We start from the raw sequence: 23,281 nt of genomic DNA on the forward strand, positions 1-23,281 counted from the left end.
GAAGGGTATCTAGCCGGCCAACTGGGCGTGTGTTAAAGCATAGTTATTTCATCACAGTATTATGAGCATAACAGATTATTAACACCAATAGGTGATGCTAGCAATTTATCAATTCTCTTACACAGCACTTTTAAAACAAAACAAGCAAAGGAATTCAATACAAAAATAACAACAGAAAATTCAACAAGCATAAAACACTGAAACAAAAAACCTTGGACTCCTACAACATCAGCCCATCACCAAGTCAAACACAATAGACATTCTTCTGGCTTCTGTTAAGATGGGGTCAGGGAAAACAAACATTCTGCCACTGTTTCTTACAAAATGCCAATGCTTATTGCCATGAAAGTAGCCCTATGCCTAAGCTAAAGAGGCCTTGCATCATCTCAACCTGCATAACCTGTTTGCATCACAGCAGCAGTTGTGAGTTACTGATTTCTTCCACAATTCCTCTTGCCACTTGACATGCAATTGACAAACTTAACCTAACTTAGAGTAGCCCATATCATGAACATCATCTCAACTCACCTATTTGTTGACAGCAGCACTTGTGATAAAAACATGATACCTAACGCTAGTTTTTGGCTGGTTTCAACTTGCATTTTTATTCGGTTCATTTGTGTATGCTTGTTGACATCAGACAAAGTTGTACAACACACAATCAAAACACTTCAAATCAATTTGAACAACTGATTTTGATTGTCATGGTTAACCTACGTCAAGAGCAATAATAGACTATGATCTACAAAACCATCTCTCTTCTCCAAAGTAGGATCGCTTTTAGATGACCATGCAGGTATTGCTGCTTGTCTGTTCAGCTGCAGCAAATGCATCACAATTTTAGGCTGGTTTATTTCATATCTATGACAAAGTTGAGATGTGGCTTCACATTTTAAATGGATGGTCTGACTATGTGCTACATACTAATATTTAACTCATTATAATTGCTATGCAGCTTAGAGCATCCCTGTGTTAAAAATATAGTGCATATCTCCAGTACAGCCATCTGCCGGTCAGCAAACCATGACAACTATGGAAAACATCTCGTTAAAGCAGCCATCAGGGACCACTTTAGAAATTTGGGCAAGTAACCAAGGATACGGAACAAATAAACCCATTGCATGCCTTGTGGCATCATAATTGTCTCATGACAAACTCGATGGATTAAAACAGAAAATGCCTAACTCTGGTTACCAATCATGTGTTGAAAGCAGGTAAGGTAAGCAATTACTTCGTCCACAGGAGACTTACTGGCTTCTCCCTGCTCCCCACCCCCCCCCCCCCCCAGACAAAAAGTCTGTACCTTTTGCATGGTCTGCTGGCAGACAGAGCCATCCCACTCAGCCCCCAAATATGTGTCAATCATGCCCACCAACCTACGAGATTAAAATGCGAAACAAGTAAGAGGTGTGCATAGATAATACAAGAGGTGTGCATAGGAGATAAACATCTCCGGAGGGCAGAATTTCGCCATCAAACACTTCTGTATTAACTGCGTCAAGTCTGTCCCAAGGCTGTATATGGCAGCGTTAAGATGGCCTTGCCAGGTAGCATGGTGAGTCAGACACTCGAAAGGCTTAGATTTATCATTATTGAGCACCACCATGAACCAAGAAAACGGTTGACCGAGGGCTTAAGAGGGCAAAAATGGCGGCAAAAATAAGTTCCGTGCTTCAAATGGTCTCCTTTATTCCTGCGAATTGCTCAAGCTTGGGGTGCATATCAACATGTTTGGCGGCTGGGCGAATTAATCCAACTTATGTATGAAATACGTACAAGTTTGCAGTTGGAGCATATTGAAGATAAATTGGGTCAAAAATTTTAAGCAGCAGATGGAACCAATAAAGGCAATCGGAAAGGAAAGGAGGAACAAAGCGGTATCACGCTCGTATGATACCAAGAAAACAAAAGTAACTAAATAAATATAAGACCGGTACTTTTTGCGCGAAATTTCGTAATCAGCTGATTCACTTAAAATATGTTAATTTCAAGTGCTCAAAATGGTGATATTCATCTTGTAAGTTTAATTTAGAAGACATTTCTTGAACATTTAATTCCTGCATTTGGGGAGTGATGCAATTTCGTGGTCAAGTCTCCTCGGGGAAAAATACGTGGAGTAAATTATTTACCAGGCCTTGCTGGTGTTTGCACCAGGCTCTGCTTTCGTGGTGTAGCGGTGAGACCAAAAAAATAGGGGATGCGTGAAAACCTTGCATTTGGCGCACAGCTGCAGTTGTGATGCATTTTGTAAACAAACCAAACAATGCGTGCAGGCGGCTAGGGTCGCTGGGGTTCTTGGGCTTGGAGGTGCCTGGCGCACTTGCTCTGTGCATGCATAGACGTGATTCAGATGTAGTTGAGGCAGGACATAGCCATAGGTGTCCAGGTTTTGTGGAGCCTCGTTTATGCTTGGTGGTTTCAAGTGAGCTCAGTTTTTGATGACATCTGAACACCTCAGAAAGGGAAATAGGGGTTTGGCATGTGCGATTAGGCATTGTCAGGCAGGAGTGAAATATTCACATAAAATATGGGGAGAAGGCGTGAAAAATTCCTTCTTATAAGGTGTTGCTTTACACCCAAAGTCGACAATTCTAGGACACTGCGCCGGTCCCACCTCGTTTCGCGCCCGATGGCATCAGCCAGCTCAACGCAGACCGTTTCCGGGGCTTCAACCCCGCTGCAAAGTCATAATCCCCGGACTAACTGGTGTGTCGGGGAAGCACGGGGACTCGGCGGGATCCGAGCGGATGGGGCGACATCGCGCGATGTCCGGGGGGGGCTGAACAGCTCATCAGTCACGCAGCCCAAGACCTCAGGCTGATGGTGACAGACAGTGGATGCCGCGGGCAGGGCGGGGTCTTCAAGTGACATTTAGAGGTACGTCAGGTCTTGGATTTACCTTCCAGTGAGATACTGATTTTCCATACACTTAGTGCCGAACAACCCAGTCAATATCACATCATACTACCGGCCTTGGACAAAACAACCTCTCTGGACACATTTGGGAAGCGCTGTCCGGAATTGTTTGCGCCCTCCCCCCCGCCTCCCTGCCTCCCTCCACCCGCCAGGTTTGTGGCCAACGCTCCACATGTTTTGAAGATTTAAGCAACACAAATTTCGGGGGAGAATCGGATTCTGGGATTCTTTAAGTCATTTTCCCCTGGCTCAGCACTGGACCTTCCGGCTTCGAAACCATAAAACTGTTTGATCCTGTGATCAACAAGGTAGAAACGCCATACAAACTCACCCAATCCAGGAACCAACCTGCCCCTGCTCGGGAAGTAAATTTGACAATATAATATGGGGCGAAAAGGCCTCATAATGGGCTAACAACTCCAATATACCAGGCGGTACTTAAAGCACGTTGTAATGTTTAAAGCGATTATATTGTCCGTCTTCCAGAACCATCGCGATTTAGTATTTACGTCGTTTATCAACGCGCTAGAGAAGGGGGGGGGGGGGGATTCTGTCCCCACGAAGGTTTTTCCAAAACAACGTCCGAACACCGCTTACATAACTGTAGCCAATTAGATAACAGCCGGTCATTTGGTAGGCAAACAGTGGTAACCTTGCGAGGGACCTCTGACCTCTGGTAGTAAGTCAAACCCTGGCTGTCAGCGAGGTAATTCCTTGGGAACCGTTCCATCTGACGCGAAACCGCAGTGTTAGACAAAGCCATACCTCTTTGAAACGGTTTGTTTTGACGACTAAACCATTGAATTTAGGATTACGACGTATTTCATTGACCTTAGGTCAGGTATAATGGTAAGGTTAAGGTAAAATAAAAGGGTTCTTACTGGAGACCTTCGCTTGACGGGGGTGCATTTGACGCTCATTTCCAATGTTTCCATCACAGAAGGATTAAAACACCGTTACTTGAACTTCAAAAAGATCAGAAGAGGGTCGCTGGCCTAGGATGACTTCCGATCAACCTGTTAGGTAGCAATATACCGCCTGGCATAGTCCCTGACATTGTTAAATTCAAAAGTCAAGACACTCGCAAGTTTCTGATCACTGTGACCTCAATGAATGTAATAAGGCCAACGACCTGAAATAAACAACAGTGACCTTTCGCTTAGTAGAGGCATATACATGCTAATGGCGGTTGCATGAGGTCTTACGGAACTTCGGACACCGATCTGGAGGTTTACCTTGTTTGACCTTACTTGACCTGGTCATGAGCTAGACCTCAAAATTAAACACAAGGTGATTTACATATGGGCCAACGTGTTCTGTCAATATGACGTATCTAACTCTCTTAGTTTTTCATATCTCAGGGGGCCCAAACTGACCTCACCCTCCCCACCCCCACCCGAACGGCGTCATACCCGGGAGCGTATTAACGGAGTGCTCCCCATTTGTATGGGGTTTGACTGAACTATCGATAGTGAGGATCATTCGGCACAGTTCGCCGCCCTACTCTTCTACAACACTTCTAGGTTCTGCGCTTCACATCCCGAGGATGTGCAGACTATTTCTGGGAGACCATTTAAGGTCGTCCAGGCATCCATAACGCAACAATGTCAATCACCATCTTGCCGTTCCACTGCCATGCGACGATCAAGACCCCGGACAAATCTAACGTCGAGTCGTTCATGCCTGGCGTTTGACGACTTCCAGACATAACAGCCCAACTGGCTCTCATTCAATGTTGTTGCACGGTACGATGACGTAATCAAAATAGCGACGTACTGAGGAGCACGGAGAGATTGCATTGACTAGCGCAGCCTTTTCCACTTAAGACAAATGTGTAGGTGGGCTAGATTACTCACAGTTCTGACCGGCAACGAAACCCATGGATGTACCAGTTATATGGCCGAATAATGAAACTCGATTTTCCCCAGTATCTATGTCAATTCATACAGGCAGCGAACAGGTCCTGCACACCTTTACATACCAGCTGCCGCCAGCCAACCTCGCCCCAGCGCGGCCCAGTTACTGTTGTTGCTGTTAAGTGTCCCCCCCCCCTTGGCTGTGGTGTTCCCCCTCCCCCAGGCCGGCGCGTCACTGGCCGGTCATCACCAGCGGCCGAGGCGCGGCGGGGACGCACTGGTCACTGTGGCACCGCCCCTGTTAACCGCAGGAATCCGGAGCTGACGCTGAACAGGCGAGGGCTGACGCTGGTCGACTTTTACCATTAAAACAAACCAAACTTGACTCTTCAATTGCGTGGATTTATATATATATATATATATATATATATATATATATATACAGATATATATAACATTATAATAGTAAATATATAACAGTATATATATATTATATAATTATATGATTGTTTGACGACGGGGTTGACCAGTATACATATACGACGATAACGGAGGAACCAAAAGGACGTGGGAAAAAACGACCAAGTAAAACGCATAAGTATCTTTGGCTAGGTTGCATGTTCTAGATTTTTGTATGGATGCTACATGGCGAATTGCGAAACGCCCAGCGAGCAGGAACATAAGACGACGTGATAGACATCAGCTCTTAAACGATACGCTAACAAAGACATTGGATGCACGCGCATTAAGTGTAGGCCAAGATCCACTAGAAGGTCAGTGAGGTCCGTAGTGCAGATGGGATCAAAGATACGTTCCATAAAGACTGTGTTCACAGTAAGGATCAGAATATAAGTCTGATGTTACGTTCTGATCGTCTTGTCAATTTGGAATCGGGTACCAGTACATAAATCCATGGCAAACTACAGTGCAAATGGCCCAGCACCTGCGGCTCATATATGATAGAACTAGCCGGTGGCCATAGCGTCAAACTTGAGAGGCAACGACACTGCACATAATATATACACGATGGAAGAACAAATTGCGGATAGGGTCCATACAGCATCACGAAACTAGAAACGCCTACGCCAGATGACACCCCACGATACTCTGGAACGCACCGAATTGACGCAGACCAGCTAGTATAATTTTAGCCACGGAGATATACCAACTCCTAACTCCGACTGACACTTAACGGTTTGATCATCATGACCTAACTACCAAATGGTGATACTTTCTCTGGGCAGATTAACTTTAAGGACTTCCACTGACATAACAGTCCATTCTATGCCATTCATCCCCTGCGCATGTATTACAAGTGGTTACCAATCTTTGCACTGTGCGACTGAAGAAAGTATGCAAATTTGATGACATCGTATCTTTTTTAACGATTTTATCTCGGCCCATCTCGTTTTTTAACACTGTTTGGCTCCTGAACGTGCTTCAAAGCATTTGCGAGGTGTGACACCAATACCAAAGTGCAAGCTTTGCGCGATTCAGTGATAAACTGCATCTACATACTTTAAATCAAGGCTTTCAGAAGTGGACGATGTATTTGGTGCTTGCAACAGTCAGAATTTACGAGATGTTCTATCTTTGGAAATTTTCAACACTGCTTTTCTTTGCCTTTCAATCTATGTTCAATTTGTTGTAATTTTAGCCTCGATAGCCCTGTGGGTTCGGGCTGCGACCAGGGATCACAAGTGGCGCTAGCGGTGCGGGGAGCATCTTCCAAATCTCAAGAAGTGACGGCTCCGGTCCACACGACGGCATTGGCCGCCGCCACCGCCCAGGCGTGCGGGGACAGCGTTGCGGAGCTAACCAGGTGCTCACCAAGACCACGATGCGGGGTACACGCTTGCTGTTATTTGTTTTCCGTGTTGTCCTTTTTTGTCTAAATCGCAGCCAGATATAAAAAGGTACTGTACTTCAACACATTTTGAATGACGTGCTGTCGGAAGCTAGAGATGTCCTGCATCAATCATGTAAAAACCAGCCTGATATATCCCTCACCACGCAATGCCATCGCTTTGAAATCGCGATTCAAGGGTGGGTATCATTCTAAATTCTAGATCAAGGTGTTCTATGAAGAATTCATGCACCTTATTCAAACGATTCTAAAACTATCCGCTCATTTGCGTCTATTCGGTGCGTTTCAGAGTATCATGGGGTATCATCGGGTATACCCATCCGGCCGCGATCTATTGTTCATGCAAAAACATTCAGTGTGGATCCACTTTGATCGTTTTGATCCACTTTGATGATTTGATGATTTTATTGATTTGATCAGTGTTGATCCACAGTCCCCATTTTGAAGCCATACCAGTGACTATATCCTTCATGAGCCGGTGGCGCCAGACCGTTTGCATCGTAGTTGCTCTTGGCAGCGTGGCTTAACGTACTGCCGATTGGATATTGATAGACGTACAGTACGGTCACTAATCCCAAACGGACATGTGGACAAGACTGCATTATAACATTATATTTTAATCCTTTCTGTGAACGAAGACATTCTTTGCTGTACACAACCAACACCAGAGTTGAACCATAATCTGATGCACGGAACATAGGTCTTAAGCTAATAGTTTGTGGCATTTAAGTTTGTATGCCGAAAATAACTGAACTTCAATTTACCAGAAGGTATCGGTTGAAATAAAAAAGCAGACAAATACAAATAAATGCTTTCTCCGAATCACGCCCATGGAATATCGCAGGCTGTTTATTTTCAGCATAAGAGCAAAATTGCTTATGTCCACCATCAGTCCCACATACAGCTGACGTCGCGGAAGCCCAAAGAGCCGGGCGGCGGTGATCGACGTGAGGCGGAACTTGCGCCCGCGCGCCCTCCGACATTGATGCCGGTATGTGGTGGTGGCATTGACCGATACGAAGCGGCTCTTGTGCCTGCTCGCCTACCGACATTGATGTCGGTATGTAGCATGGACACATGCTAATGGTCAATGACCCTCGAACTGACGGCGGAGCTATTCGCTTCCATGGCCTTTTCGGAAATACCTGGAGAACGGTTTGTGCAAGCCGCCCAAATTTGCATTGTCCTCTCTCACATACATACCACGCATACCCTGATATTTGTATGTCAAAGTCATGTCAGAACAATGACCTGGAACAGTTACAGCCTAAGCACGTGGAATCAAAATGCGGATGAACTTAAGATATTCTGTCCTTGCGTCACAGCGCATTTTCCTGCAGTCTTCATAACCTCGTTCACCCAAGAATGTCTCTCATCAACCTGTCGATAACATGTTGTGGTCATCACACGTCAATGTCCAAACTTGACCGTACCTGACACCTCATTACCATTCGTTGGAACTGCAGCATTGTATGTTGGCTCACTTGAATGCTAAACGGACGGGAACACCACAAAACACAGATTTGACACGTGAGGGCCAAGGCTAAGCGGTTCCAACTCCGGCATGCGCAGTTTCGTATAATTTAACTTTGTTCTAGCTCCAGTCGTTGGTAACATCCACTCTAAAAACGGAATTTCAGACACCAACGACTCCTCAGCAACCCTACCAGTGGCCATTCCATCTAAAGCTTAATCACAGGCCAGTATCCTCACTTGACTGGAGATCTGCACTGCCAAACAGCGTGCCCCATTGCCTTTTTCTGGGAGGGGGAGGGTCTTGACCTCGCACTCTTCACCATCAACGCATATCTAAGTGGCAACGATAACCAAACGCATTGGGATAGTGGCCCCACTTACCCTACAAGACATTGAGATATGCACTATGTCTAGTTGCAGATTTTTGTTAACCTTCAGCCTGATGCATTTATCCTATCAGCACCACGTTTTTACCCCCACATGGTACCATGACCTCCGAACGGTCGACGCAAGTTACTGATCTGAAGTTGGAAACGAAACTGAGCTGCCCCCATTGCCCACTTCCGCTTGGGCAACGCTGACCCGGAGTAGCCTCCGTGCGTGGCCGAAATCCGCAGCGTTAGAGCTGAAGCGCGCTGTTAATGTCCGTCACTGCACTTCCATTTATGGTCTACCCTCCGGGACGCCGCCTGCCCGGCGCGCCACGCGTCTGTGCCACTACGTCCACCCGCATCCCACCGCCGCCATCCTGCCTCAGCCCCGAGGCTCCTGGCTGACGTCATCCGCTCGGGGCGGTGACGTCAGCCGGGGTCCAGCCCCGTCCCACCCGCTCTGAGACACGCGACTATCGCGACGTCAGAGCCACGCCGACAGGCGCCACGTGGGCCGCGGCCGGCCAGACGGCGCGGCCGCACGTGACGCCCCTGGGCGACTCTGGCGACGGGTTGCGCCACGGGAGCATCCCCGCACCGATGGGCAACCCGTGGCTAAATGAGACCACAAGACGACCTGTTCAAATCAAACCCTTTTTGTACACAATTAGACGAGTAAAACTGGACTATCCACAGCTGGCCTGCTTCGTGTTTCAGCACACCGCTTCAGCTGGTGTATCGATGCAAAGTCGACTGCTTTCTACACTCCGTAGGAGTCGAGGAAGGCGACTACCCTAACGTCTTTCCTGGACACCCTTTTCCTGCTTTGCACCATTATCTTTATATTGACTGAATGCCAGGGATGCTCTTTGGCTGATGACAGAGTAAAAGCTCAATAAATCTGCATACCATATTTGATATTTGCGCACAAAATTCATAGTTGACAACAGCATGATGCTGTTCAAGGATCATGTGAAACTTGAGGAAAAAGCTGATATCCTCCTCCGGCACTAAATTTTTCTGCATTCCGCTGTTCGATAAAATCGGTTGTGCTGGATGCAAATGAACTTAATCACACGAAATTGCCCCTACAAATTGCCCCTACCAAAGTTGGAACAGCTTGACTCTGGCCCTCACGTGCCACATCTGCGTTTTGTAGCGCTACCGTCCTTTTGATATTCATGTCAGCCACCCTGCATTGCTGAAGTTCCAACAAATGTTGATGAGGTGTGAAGCATGGAAGACTCACGAGACAAGTAAACGATTTCAAAGCGATAATTTATGTAGGTTCGTACTTATGCACTCTCAGTATCAGTTACAACTGCAGTCGCTTATCGGTCGTACTCTAGCGTAAATGAACCATGCTACATTTTATATGATGGGGATTTATGACTCAGTCATTCTCCGCAATGTTTGCATGAACTTTTCCCAAGCCCATCCAGGTAGCCACGAAGCTCTTGTCGCTAGGTAACTTTCTTTTGCATATGTGCTCGCCACTCTTCCACACCCTAATGATGTAAAACGTGTTTGAACTGTGGTGTTGAAAAAAAATCCAAGTAGCCGTTGCATATTTTTTAACGGCTATTCTTCCGCGCAATAAATGCCATGTTTTCGACAACACACAAGCTGCTTAAAATCTTGAGATACTGATGTGGCGCACGGAAAGGGTCCTGGCCAAACCTGTCAACTTAAGTGGCATCGCTCAGGCTGGAATTAGCCAGTCGCACAGGAGTGGCATTAAATGGTCCCTGATATTATGTTCAACCCTCCCTCCTGAACCTGAGCGGCAAAAGCGACGAGCTCTTTCTCCCTCGCATTGTCCCGTCTGATCCGCAGTTTGGAGGGCGACATTGCATTTATCATCCGTCCCAAAACCTACCCATAAACATGAACCATGTCTTATTCCCGCAGACTCGTCCCGTATTGCGGGCCTGACGTGATCGCGCATACCAAGTCATGTTTATTGCGGAATACTTCCAATATCGAGAGGTCCCTAAAACGCCCAAAGTGGCGACCAGAAGCACGCTCGAATCGACAACAGCTGCTTAGGCCCCGTATTCCGTAGCTGAACATCCACTGCTGAGGTAACAAAATGTGGCATCAAAAAAGTGCGTAATACAAGGCCTTGAAGAAGGCAAAAAGTCAATATATGAGAAGCCAGTACAATCACATGACGACTGAAAGGCTAGTTATATGTGCTAATGTAAGACTAGTGATATGTGCTGATGATGAGTATTTCACAGCACCCGAACGATCGAACAAAACATGGGATAACGTTTTCTTGACCACAGAGACATATTTGGACAAACTGAAGGTCTCGAATTCTGTGAGACGACCGACACAGCTTGACAGGTATCCAAAGGAAGGCCATGCGTCATCGTTACAAAACCCATGCAATAATTGCAGGGTACGCATCGCTTTCCGTCTCTGAAACATCAATTACACCAATGGCATAAATGGTGCTGAGAAAAACCATCCATAGGACTTGATGTATGTGGTGCAGCTAATAGCATAGCATGGATGAAAAGAACCGCTGAAACAGTGGGAACGTCGTTATGGGGACCAGCCAAGCTCCAATGAGTCATGTCCCTGACCTTTCCCCACCTCCCACCCCCAAGCTCAAGCCCAAGTCCAAGCCTGAATCCAAGCCTAACCCCCGTACCCAGACCCCGAACCTCAACCCCCCCCCCCCCGCCGGCGAAGCAACCGGTGAAGACAGAACAAACATTATCTTAATTTATTCCGAATGGTTTGTATGAGTGACTTTGGGTTCGGAGTACCTGCTCAGCATAGCTTATTGCGTGTACCCTGAACGCACCACCCAAGTCGTACCGTTCAGTTCAACGATTGATTTCGCCTCCGCCCTTGCGCCAAACAGGAGTGTGGAGGGTTTTACGTACCGCACAATGCCGCGACACGGCCGCCCCAGGTGAGGGCTCACCATCATTGGCCAGTTTCCAGGTGACCTTCCGATTTTAGTCGAGCCAAGCAATGCCCCATCTCTGGGACTCCTATTCAGCGCCGCTGGATTGCGAGTCCAGCATCTTTTCCCTAGACCACAGAGACGACAAAAAAAACAGCAAAGTAAATAAAATCAGCGCCCAAAGAAAACCTGAAGCACAATTTTCTTCCCGTTCTTTTTCAAAAGAGACACGGGAACCAACGAAAGCCACGCCCAGACCCGAGTTCGCTGCCAGTCAGCATCGGCGGACAGCCAGGCGTCGACACGTCACGGCGCCGGGCCGTCGGAGGGCTCGACATCATTTCCTGTCGGCCGGACCGGGCACGGTCACGCGCGCGCCCGGCCACCGGCGGGCCGCCCCCGCGCGCCGGGCCGCGACGCCGCCAGTGTGTCAGACACCCATCATCGCAGCGTCGGCAGTGTGACATCGACACCAGCTACTGGAGGGCCACGTCCGGGACGCCCGCAGCGACGGCACCGAGACGGACCGGGCGCGGGCCACCCCGGCCGGCGGATGCTGGAGCTCGAGCGGACGGTGTCGGGGAAAACCACCGCCAGAGCTCACTCGGCGCTCGCCAGCGGGACAGGCGAAGCGGTCAGCCCTGCCAGAGGACGGACTGCTGCGCAGCCAGCCAGGCGGGAATTCAGCCGAAGCAGCGCCCGACTGGGCAGTGGGAGGAACTCGATACGTGGCCGTGCCGGGCCGACGTAAGCATCGTCAAGACGATGTCCGTATTCTATTTCGGCCGTTTCTGCATGTGATTTGTTCTTTCGCAAGACATGCTCCCCTATCAGCGCCTGCTATTTTCGGTCACTGGACTTCCCAGCAGTGGGGCGTCCTGTAACCGAGAGCACTCCGCGTTGATCTCATAGGCAAGCCCGCACGCTGCAATGCGACAACAATGCGGGGTAGCCCATCGCTCGGGTGTTGACGCAGCTGCTGGCTGGCCGGAAGCAGGACGCGTCAAACTGCTGACTAACGCCAATCTGTTGCGGTGGCCACGCACCATCGCCTCTCATCGCAGATCTCGTGGCACCCACATCCAAACAAACGGCATATGGGTCGCGTCACCGACTACCGGTGAGCCATGCAAACGGCGTCTTCCCATTCGCCGTGCATAACAGCATCTGTCATTCTGACTGCAGCCTTTAAAAGATTCGACCTCACGCAACATCTGCGAAATCAGAACCACTTTGCAAGATACGAAAGCAGTGTTGGAAAACTTGACGTTTTCTGGTACAATGTATACCAGGAGATTTTGTAATCCAGGATTGTGACTAGGTAAAATGAAATACAATGTACTCCATCATGATGCAACAAGAACAGCTTTTAGAAAAACTCATTTTACCTCTTTGTGTCGGGACAAAATAAAACCAGAAGGTGCACCAGCTTGAGACTTGCTGCTTCCATCAGGGGCCATGTATTGATATCTGCAAGGGCACAAATCTTGCACCCACCAGACTAAGATGCCCAGTAGCAAGCGGCCTGTGCTGCCACCCAGGTATATGGTGAACCATGTATGGAAATGTGAAAAATAAAGCGTGTGAATGTTGAATGGAATCGCCTTTGAACAATACCGGGGAATGCGAAACGAGTACCAAAATCGCACCGGTCTGTAGGTCAGCAAAGCTCACTTCCTATGCCCTACGCAGACCAACTCAAACTTGAACATGACTTAACCTACCAGTGACGACGACCCGCATTAATTGCCAAGGATGCAACGAACATTCATAGAAAACCGCACGCCCAACCACCTACCGTAGACGGTCGCCTACCCACGCGCCACCACTGTGTCATAACAATGCAAATAAGAGAATCACTCGCAATTCAGCGTCGGAAACGTCTCAACTATTCAGCGGCTTGCGCCCGTCTCCCAGCTCAGGTTGGAGGTTGAACATAGCAAAACTCTCCAATTGGTTTTAATGATTCGCCTCCTCGTGACTGATTTGTCAAGAGCATAAATATTCTGCTCGCGCTCATGCCTTGAACAGATTTGTACGCATTTGGAGGGAAGCTGTATGGAGATGGGCACCACGATTATGAAGGACTTAATTGTACTCATCCAGAACCGCCATGCGGTTGGATTTTTGGCCACTTCCTGGCATCCGGAGAATAAAAATGTTACGGCAGCTGTGGATTTAAACCAAGTTCAATTTGTCACTTACGGGTGTGAAATTGAAGCTGGTAATTCAGCCTTTACAAAAATGCCCTTTTAAGTCGACAAACGTTGCTATAAATAGCCAAAAACTGTTCGGAGACAGTCATCTTACTCCGGCAAAAACACCAGGACACCAAGTAACATGAACCCATCACTTTGGTCCGCCAAATTAAGGAGAGGGGTTTATTAGGACAAAAACATCAATTAATTGCAACATAAATTATCATATTTCGCAATGATATCGGTCAAAGCGCATCAAAATCCATAAATACCTTGCATTATCCGCCGGCGTCAGCGGAGCGACTGACTTCAAACCCTTTTGGCCGGCCCACACGGGTCTGTCAGGCATTGTACTTGCGTTGGCTCGGTAAATCGGTTAAGAGTGACGCCTGTCTCTACTGTTCGGGTGGGACGTGCAGTGCCTCGCGTGTTGACCGGGAGTGGAAAGGTGGAGGGCACGAATGCTTAGCTGTTTTTAAAACCAGTTAGCTGGTGGAGCGTGAGTAGCGTGACCGTGGTGAAGCGTGAGTAGCATGATCGTGGTGAAGTATGAGTAGGTGGCCGTCTGTGGCATGTTCATTCGCATTTGTTGCGTACCATTTTTGTCTGGCTGTGCGTATCGTACCCACCCTCCCTTTTGGAGGGTGTATAAGCCCGATGCGTAACTACCCTCCGTTTTGGAGGGTGTATACACAGAGCCTTTCCTAAATTGCAAACCAAAGTATATGCACATGTGTTTTATAGTACAGAGTATGAGACTGTGTTGTTACAGTGTCTCATGTTTGATACTGATGTTTCCTTTCATTTAAAGTGCTTTTACATGACTTCCTGTATATGAAAAGTGGCGCTTATGTTGAGTGCCACCCACTGTCCTACTATCTCTCAAAGATAACGAAAATAAAGCTGTAATGGCCCGCAGCACTTGGATAATTTTGAACTCCATTATAGAAAATGTTACTCCGCTACCAGGAAATCTTTCGAATTCGCAACACTGTACGAAAGGGCATCCTTGAATGCGCTTATTGAGTGTAGGCTCGGTGAAACAAACCACTGAATATTTCATTTCACCACCGCCAGACTAGCCAGAACGGTCTCCATGTTTGGACAACTGGGACGAGACCCGTTACCATGCGCTCTCGCGTGCCGCCATTTACACCATATGCGCAGTGTCGGCAGATGAGATCGGCAAGTCACGGGGCCCATATCTGCCTCACATCCGCCGTATTGGTAGACGCGCGGCAGTCGAAACTTCCGGCGGCCTCCGCAACTTCCGATGCGGATTATTGCGGATTCTATTATTGGGCGCAAGGCAGTGGCGCATCCCACTGCACTGGCATCTTCAAAATTTGGTGCAGGGGGGGGGGGGGGAGGCAAGACCGGGTCATGAAGATGGCTTCAAAGGACCCCATTCGTCACCATAGGGGTCCTGCTTTTGGCTTCGGAAGCTCTTTTAGGCTCTGGATTCTATCTTTATGCATCAGGAGCCCATTTTTTAATGAACTGACAACAAGTAATGGGCCTATAGGGCCTTTGGCTCCAGAGGAGCCTGCACCACATCTAAGGGAGGGCAGGGGAAAGGTTTACCCCTTCGCAACGCAAATGCTCCGCTCCCACTCAGTCTAACGCCCGGTACGACGGCGGACTGACAAATGGAGCCACCCACATGACAAGATACATCCGATGTTATACATCCAGTGCACTCAACGTGACGGGAAATGGCACGGCTCTCACTCAGCTCCCGGTTTCGCCACCGTCACGTCCTCCACATGGACATCTCGCTGGGGGCGTGGACAGACAACTGGCAACTAAGCTTTGGTTTTCAGATGCGCTGGACTCCCGCTCTCCAAAGCTGACCAGTGGATAAAGTGAGCAGCGACGAACGACCTCCAACCATCCGGCGTCCAACCTCCGGGCGCAGCTGATATATGCCAAGTCAGGCACGTCATTCCACTGATCGTCATTCCACTGATCGGGCTCTTAATAGCAGTAGTCTTCTTTCTTTGGAAAATTGGTATGTGGTTCTGCAAGCAAGTCTTTGGCCAAATCACTGTGCTTCACACAATTCTTGCAGATATGGGCACCCAAACCTCAGTGTATGTCTCCAGCAGATGCTGCTGCCAACACAAACATGCCTAATTATGCTTAAAATGATGGCCACTGATGGTGCAGTTATGATGATTAAGAGCAATCCTACTCACCACATGCAATGCCTCGAGTCCGCTTGTAAGCTTTTCTTTGATGTAGCTCTCAGTGTAAGGCATCTTGGTATCTCATGAAGCTTCCCGTTCTTCTGTAACACCATACAATAGTGATTTCTGTATTAAGAACATCATTCAGAGAGAAAACAGCAAATGCATGCAAAGGAACAGTCAGTGTATTAGACATTTTTGCAATGCAATTATGACAAGTCCATAGGAACTCCAAATCCTTTGAAGGTAATTTCTGGCATTAGCAGGCATTAACTTATGCCTGGGAATATTGTACATTACATATATAAACATATTATAGATATATGTACACATGTATCTGAAACTTAACTGCATACACTGACTGAGAATACATTGCCAGTTCCCTCCCAACATGGGATGCTAAGGGACATGGTAACAGATATAGCAAATAGGTGCTGCCAGCAATAGATTTGAGCTTGATTCTTCCCAAATGGAAATAATTTTGACGTTCTGACTGTCACCACCAATTTCAGAGTAAATGGAAATAAATTGTGATATTCTTAGCCAATGTATCTCAGATACATTGGCTAAGAATATCGGATGGACGATGCGTCAAGGAGTTATGTGATGTTGCTGGGATTACTTCCAGAAAAAATTGTCTGGCAATTTTAATAAGAAAATACAGAGCAATTTAATCTGGCCCGAGTTCGTTGCACGCTTTTGACAGACTGGTCTATGGATCTGTGATAACGGGCATGCATACAAACAGATGTCAGCAACACCTGTTTAAAAATGTCCTATTACTTCTGTCATACTGCGTCAAAAATTTCTATAAACAACCAAATTTACCGTAACATCCACTTCACAACCTACCGGTCGCGCTTTTCGGGCACTTTTTGGCACCTTTTCAATGGCTTTGTCAAGGCTCTACATATTAGGGGAAAGTCACCAAGTGATTTGCGCATATTCTGAGTAAGCCGCTGAGTGACGTCAGCGAAATATCTTCGCCGGTTGGACCATAGATATGGGTGGAATCCAGTCTTCCCTTGCCGAATACCTTGCTTTATATCCCGATTTCACGGACGCGGTATCGTCTTGTATACCATATTGCAACAAATGCTAATCCATGCTGAAGATTCCTCGAGCGTTTTGGAGTCGTGAACGGCAAACACGAAAGCTCAATATTGCGTAGTGATTGCTTAGGGATGACTAAAATATTGTTGTTTTATTTATGTGTTTCGGTAATGAACTGTGTTTAAAAATGAAACGCACAAAGGGCCGGGTGACGGATTTGTGTTCTGGTGATTCAGTGTTCAAATGTATCACCGTCGCGAGTCGGAAAAACGTTACAAATCAGATGCTTGCTGTGGATCTGTGCCAGGAGCATTTGATGCTTTCGCGAGTGCTCTTGGACATTGACAGATGTTTTGTCCCGACGTTACGTTGCGGGCGCTCTGGCCCACTCCAGCGTACCTGAAGGTGGTTACCACGTCGCCTGTCATTTCTGTACCTTACGATCTTCCCTTTTAATCCGTAAAAGCCTTGAGAGTCTGCGTCGTTTCCAAGACCACAGCCTTCGCCTCAGGTGCCACATCCTAACATGCACCGCACCATTGCCTCCCCCGCCCCCAGAAAAAATGGCAGTGTCAAGTTACGAGCGGGTATGGTCAGAGCGGTCGGCTTCATCTTAGATCCCATAAATCTACTCTGAGCATTGTTGTGTCGCATGGAGGTAACCGGAACAAAAATCACATTTGGATTCAAACTCTCGAGGGGGATTTCAGCGTTGCTTTAAACCAATCGGCCAAAGGTGGAAAGGTCTCACTTGCTCGTCAAGCCCACTGGCGGGGTTGGTCGGGTTTCTCACACGCCCCGCTTTGACGTTTTCTGGCTCCCACATGTCCCACGTCTCCCTCTCTTGTCGGACAGGAGGGGTCAGCGCCCCACTGATATTTTAACAATCTTCTTGCAGGAGAAAATATACTTCTTTGCAGGCTGGAATCGAACACGGGTTTTCCAGTGATGCCTCATTTGCACAGGTCAGTCCAATACAGCGGCAGCGCAGCGCCGCCCCATCCTTTCACTTCGAATTTGACCTTGGGTTTTGACTGACTTTGTAAAAGACCACGAATTTTCCGCTATGCCGCTACCACTACCACTTTTATCGCTACAGATGACCTTCAATATTGGCTTTGATATTCTGGGCTGGAGTCTACAACGGGCTTTCTAATTATGCTTAATTTGTGCAGATAAGGCCCTATACAGCGACAGTGCGGTGCTACATCGCTCTTTGGCCTTGAATTTGAACTTGGGTTTTGACTTTGACTCTGGTATTTTTTTGAAAGTCAGGTTCGAATCGACAACGGGTTTTCTAATGATGTATTATTTGTGCAAATTTGTCCCATGCGATCGCAATATAACTCTCCTCTTTACCTGGACCTTGAAAACTTACTTCTTGACCTGTAAAACACTATAATCGACCTTTAAATTTGAATCCTTAATATCAGAGCCAATAACTGATGACTTGCTTTCAGATGAGATATTATTTAAAGACATTAGTGCCATACAGCGGCGGTTCGGTGTGCTTGACTTGGTCATTTGGCCCCCGGAATTCATCCTGTTTGAGAAAAAGCAGGATGGACCTCATTTTCATTATCAGTGGGTTGTGTTTTACTTTAAGCTCATGTTAAGCGGAATCGGTACTCGACGCTTCCAAGATCGAATACGAGTGTGTCGCGAACTTAACTGACGCATACTTTATCAGCTTCAAGGGAATTTTATAAAATTAGGCTTGAGGCATCACCCATTGCTTGCGGTCCGATCTGAAAAGTACATCAGACGAGGACGAAAGCCCAAATCATATTCAATCCGTTCCCGATGCGATTCACTGCAGAGGCCCAGCCAAAGCCTTGATATCAGGGGGGGGGGGGGAGGCACAAGGTTCAGAAGAGTCCTGATGGTCGGAGCCCTCCGCTTCCTCCTCAAAGCAAAACCACCGGAAAGGGTTCACTTGATTTCAAGAGACCAATCCAGTGATTTTCGAAGGGGAATCGACCCAGCGGCAGTGCGTTGCGCGTTCGTTCGTTGATCAAATGGATCCAGCTCATGTCACAGTCGCTTTTTTCAGTCTACATCGAATTAACAAACGCTTGACTGCGTTTAGGAACGCGCACTAAGCGGTGTTGGATGCGGACCTGGAAGGAACATGTGAAATTTGTGATACCCAATCAGCTTGCTGTTCGGGATGATGTCTCGACGCCGTACTAAATGGCCAGATTTACGCCCTTTTCCTTTCTCTGATAAACAGACGAAACGCCTTTGGAACCGGGAGCCCAAATCATAGCGCATGTGCGGCGTAAAAATACATGGCTTATCACCCTGTCAAACTTTTGCCACTGTACTTCCCTACGTTTATGCACCGAAGTGATAGATGCAGTATTTGAAAAGGCCCGGTTTTGCCAGGCCGTGTCACCTTTTCTTGTCAACTTTTAGACATTGCTTGTACTGTTCGCAACACCTTTGAGTTAAAATTGGATATCGCAACCGGCGCTAATCCGGGTGGTCTCATGCTCTATAACTTTTTTATAGAGCCAGAAGTGGTATGGTGCGAGGATTTCGTTCTGTTGACATGTGTGATAAGTACGGGTTCGTAAGGTTAGAATCGCACAGCTGACCCAAACGTCTCATGGCTTAATATATCACGATTTCTCAAGCGCCCAATTTCTTTTACCAGGGTGAGGACAGGAGAGCGTACAACGCCGGGCGGCAAACCTTGTGTGTCATTATAGGTGGCGCTAGTGGGATTTTTGTCCAGGTCAATGGCCGGACGTAGTTGTGGCTCAAATTGATTAATTACGCTCTGAATGGGTTGGTTATTGCAAACAACCAGCACATCTCCAAATATTTTCAAACAATCCTACCTTTATCAGCTGCAGAACACATCCGACATGCAAGCAATCATGTGACAGAGCACATGTCGTTTGGTGGCTTCAGTGCCTTACACAGCATTCGTTAGAGGAGGTGTACTTGGACGCAAACTGACAGTCGAAGCGCCCCAAACCCAGCTACAATCAGACGAGATGTACTCACGTAATCGCTCTCGTTGGCACTTACCTCGCCCCCCTCCTTCGAAGTACATTGCTGCACCGATGTGTAGGTGATTTAATGTCGGCAATTACAAATTCGCGATAGACACGTGAACGTAACAGATTCAGAACATACCATGTTGTTTGCAGTGTTGTTTTTATATAAAAGAAGCGGAACACATGTCGTCGGGCACTCTTTTATGAAGCGATGGCGGCTACTGAAATCATATTAATGACACAGCTCTACCGGGATTCGCAACCGGGTAAGATTTTCTGAGTTGTTGTCACCACTTGTAAATCCCCGAATACTCCTCTCTGCGTCAGTTTTCTCTCTAGCAACTCGATCTTAAACAGAGCTGATTCATTTAGCACGTACGTCCGTGCACGACTATTCCCGGCTCTTTGAGTAAATGCAGCTATAAATCAAGATACATGCTCAACTATTCGATGCCCATCCCATCTTCCCCATCCGATCGCTGTATGGATGCAGCGACTTTCGACCGCGTGAGGCACAAACGGAGGATGCAGCGACCTCCATGTTGATCGCTGCATCCTTCTCGGGGTAAAGATTAAGAGATCAGTGACCTCATTAAGTGATGACTGGCTGCATGCGCACTTTCCCCGTCGAAGTCAGCCGAACTGGGGTCCCGCCAGCGGCAAAGTGCTTCGCACCATGACTCAGGCCACTTGACAATGCGCCTGGGGGCCAGGTAGCGTATGCCCGCTGGCAGAGGACGGAGACCAGCGCGGCTGCCGCATCCTATTTCAGTTGATATTATTACAGCACCCTTCGAAACAACTTTGTTCGTGTTGTCTAAAAGGCTCGGCAGTTATCACCGTTACCACACTTCATGCGTTTACTGGTTTACTCGGTACTCGCGGCTAGGTATTTGCCAGAAAACAAAACGAATTACACCGGTTCCGATACTGAACGGGTTTCACCTTCCAACTTCATTTGCAGTGTCTTCGATATTTGTTGTAACATGTCTCCCCCCCCCCCAAATGAATATTGCCCTTAGACAATTTTGCGATATGGCTGTCGACTTTAGGTGCTAAGTTGGTGATATGAGACACTTGAAAGCCCGCAACCATGGACGGGAAGGCATAATGCACGCCCACGCACGAGACGCACGCACGCCCCCTCCCCCCACGCACGAGACGCACGCACGCCCCCCCCCCCCCACGCACGAGACGCACGTACGCCCGCCCCACGCACGAGAGCATCACAGGGCGCACACTTCCCGGACTTTTGCAGTTGGACTGTTGAGAATACGCTCGTGGTTCCACTGTACAGACGTTGCTGACGTCTGTCATTGTATTTCGGTTGGTCACGCTTATTACTGCATTGTTTGGCGAGATATATGGGTGCGCACGTCTGGCTGCACGGCGCTCCAGCACCACGCCGCCCCTCCCACGTATATCGTCGCCGCTCGGTGGGCGTGGTTCTAACGGAACCGATCGCACCTCCCCGGCTCCATGACGGTGCAAAGCACACAGAAATAGCTGAACACCGGCTTGGCACGCTAGCAGACTGAGGTGATCATGTTTTGCTCTGCACGGGACAGGCTGTTACGTTTGTTGGCTTTGAGTGAGTTTGCAGTGTTTGCTTATTACGTGACATGTGTGTCGGAGACAAAGGGCTGCCTTCAGTCACCGATCTGTATGCAAATCATTCCATAAATACCCAAGCCTGTCGTAGTCCAAGCCGTAAAAACAATGTTCTTCGTAGCTTGTCTCTCACTCCATAAAAAGCAACGGCTTTACATGCGATTGTATGTGTAAGGGGCTGTCAATTTATGTGCGAGGCCCCACCATTTAAACTCGGCACCTGTTTTGTACTACACCGGTCGACCCATTAGCCGAGAGAGCAGCCCCTAATCTCGACACTCACCTTCTTTCATCCGGCCACGGCGGCCGGCGGATGCCGCTCGCCAGAGATTATGCATGCGATGACGTCACCGGACCCAGGTCATGGCCGGCCGTGCACCCGCGCCGGCCGGCCGGCAGCGCGCGCCAAATCGGCTCCCGCCAAAACGGCGAGCGCGCGCCGCCGCCGCATCCGGGCGAGGTCACGGTAAAAACGGTGCGCGGGCGCCGATGCCAGCGCCGCATGCCCGCCGCCGTGCGCGCGGCGTGGAGCGGCGCTGAGTCAGCAGTGCTGTCTGGGTGCGGCCAGGTGACGGCGCAGGCCGTCATCGTCTCCACGCTGGCCGCCACGCTCACCGGTCCCAGGCCGGCGCGCCGCCGACAAACCAGGCGCACCTGCTCGCCAACCGCCCATCAAACCGCCCGCCTCGCTCAGCTATTTATGTCGTGTAACGCCCGTCGCTCCATGAACATTTGCGATTTTCGAACAATCGCTCGAGACCGGAAACAACCCTTGATGAAGTTTACACGTCACGTAACAAGACGAAACAACAATACAACTTCAGGCATCTGGCTTCCGTCAGCGCTCACACGAACACACACATACACAGAGACAGACGCACAGATGCGCTCCGAAAGTCAGCGGGACGGCGCGACCAGTGGCCGACGCTCCAGCTGACTCCATCTTTGGTACCTGCACACGAACACGTCACGGGTCTCCGCCAAACGACGGTGGAAGCCGGCGGCGCGGGCGGCCGGATACTGCGCCTGCCATAAGCGAGGGCGACGCTTCCAGGGCTCTTGCTATGCATCAAGGGGCCAATATATACCTTTGCTCCCCCTGCAGTATCCGGAGGCCCCACAACGCCGACAGGAGGCCTCAGAGGGCAGCCAGAACCAGAATGTTCCATCAGCTCAAGAGGACGTCCCCTACGAGGCCATGTATGGTCAACAACAGGCCCGATCGGTCGAAAAAGGCCCTAGAGGACCCAAAAGAGGCCCCATTGGAGGTACAGGAGGCCCAATGGAAAACACTGGAGAACTCGCCTGCCCAAAAGGTGTCCAGATAAGAGACAGCGCGGGGCTCACGAAGTCATGAAGTGTTATTCAATCATTATAGGTATGCTTTAAGATAAGGACTCCCAGAGTTGTTTGGGAGGCCCTAGGTCTGCTTGCTCGCTTGAAAAAGTCGGTGGCGCCCCCCTGATAATAAAAAAGCATAAAAAACGTTACCGGCTTCCATCCACGGACAGTTAACGGAGCTGCAGACGTGAGTCATGGGCCTAGCCGGTCATAACAAGTAACAACGGCAACAGACGAGGTGGCAATAAATAAGAGAATGGCTTCACCCAGCCGTCCTTGCACTAAATGAGAATGCCCATGTGCGGCCTACTAGCTCGGGGATGCCGTCCTAGGGCAGTGCCGGCACTACAAATGTCTTATCCAGCGACGTGTATCGGCCAGCGTCGTGGACCCACCGAGCAGCGCTGGGCGACATCCCTCCTCCGCGGCGAGGGAGCGCGCCAGTGCGCGGCGCAACCCGTCACGCCCGCAG

The 23,281-nt window shown here is 48.7% G+C and overlaps 1 protein-coding gene across 1 annotated transcript in view; it reads right to left on the reverse strand.

Moving 5' to 3' along the window:
* Positions 1-16,694, reverse strand: part of LOC119109062 (bolA-like protein 2) — a 29,452-nt gene extending 12,758 nt beyond the window's left edge. The window contains exons 1-2 of the mRNA XM_037232599.1: positions 16,649-16,694; positions 15,806-15,897 (exon numbers count right to left, since the gene is read on the reverse strand). Coding sequence (XP_037088494.1) covers positions 15,806-15,868 — 63 coding nt within the window. The 5' untranslated portion in view covers positions 15,869-15,897; positions 16,649-16,694. The remainder of the gene's footprint in view (positions 1-15,805; positions 15,898-16,648) is intronic.
* Between the last annotated feature and the right edge of the window lie 6,587 nt (positions 16,695-23,281).

The sequence above is a fragment of the Pollicipes pollicipes genome, unplaced genomic scaffold (genome assembly GCF_011947565.3).
Source record: "Pollicipes pollicipes isolate AB1234 unplaced genomic scaffold, Ppol_2.1 Scaffold_7231;HRSCAF=8579_pilon_pilon_pilon, whole genome shotgun sequence".
Taxonomy (NCBI): Eukaryota; Metazoa; Arthropoda; class Thecostraca; order Pollicipedomorpha; family Pollicipedidae; genus Pollicipes; species Pollicipes pollicipes.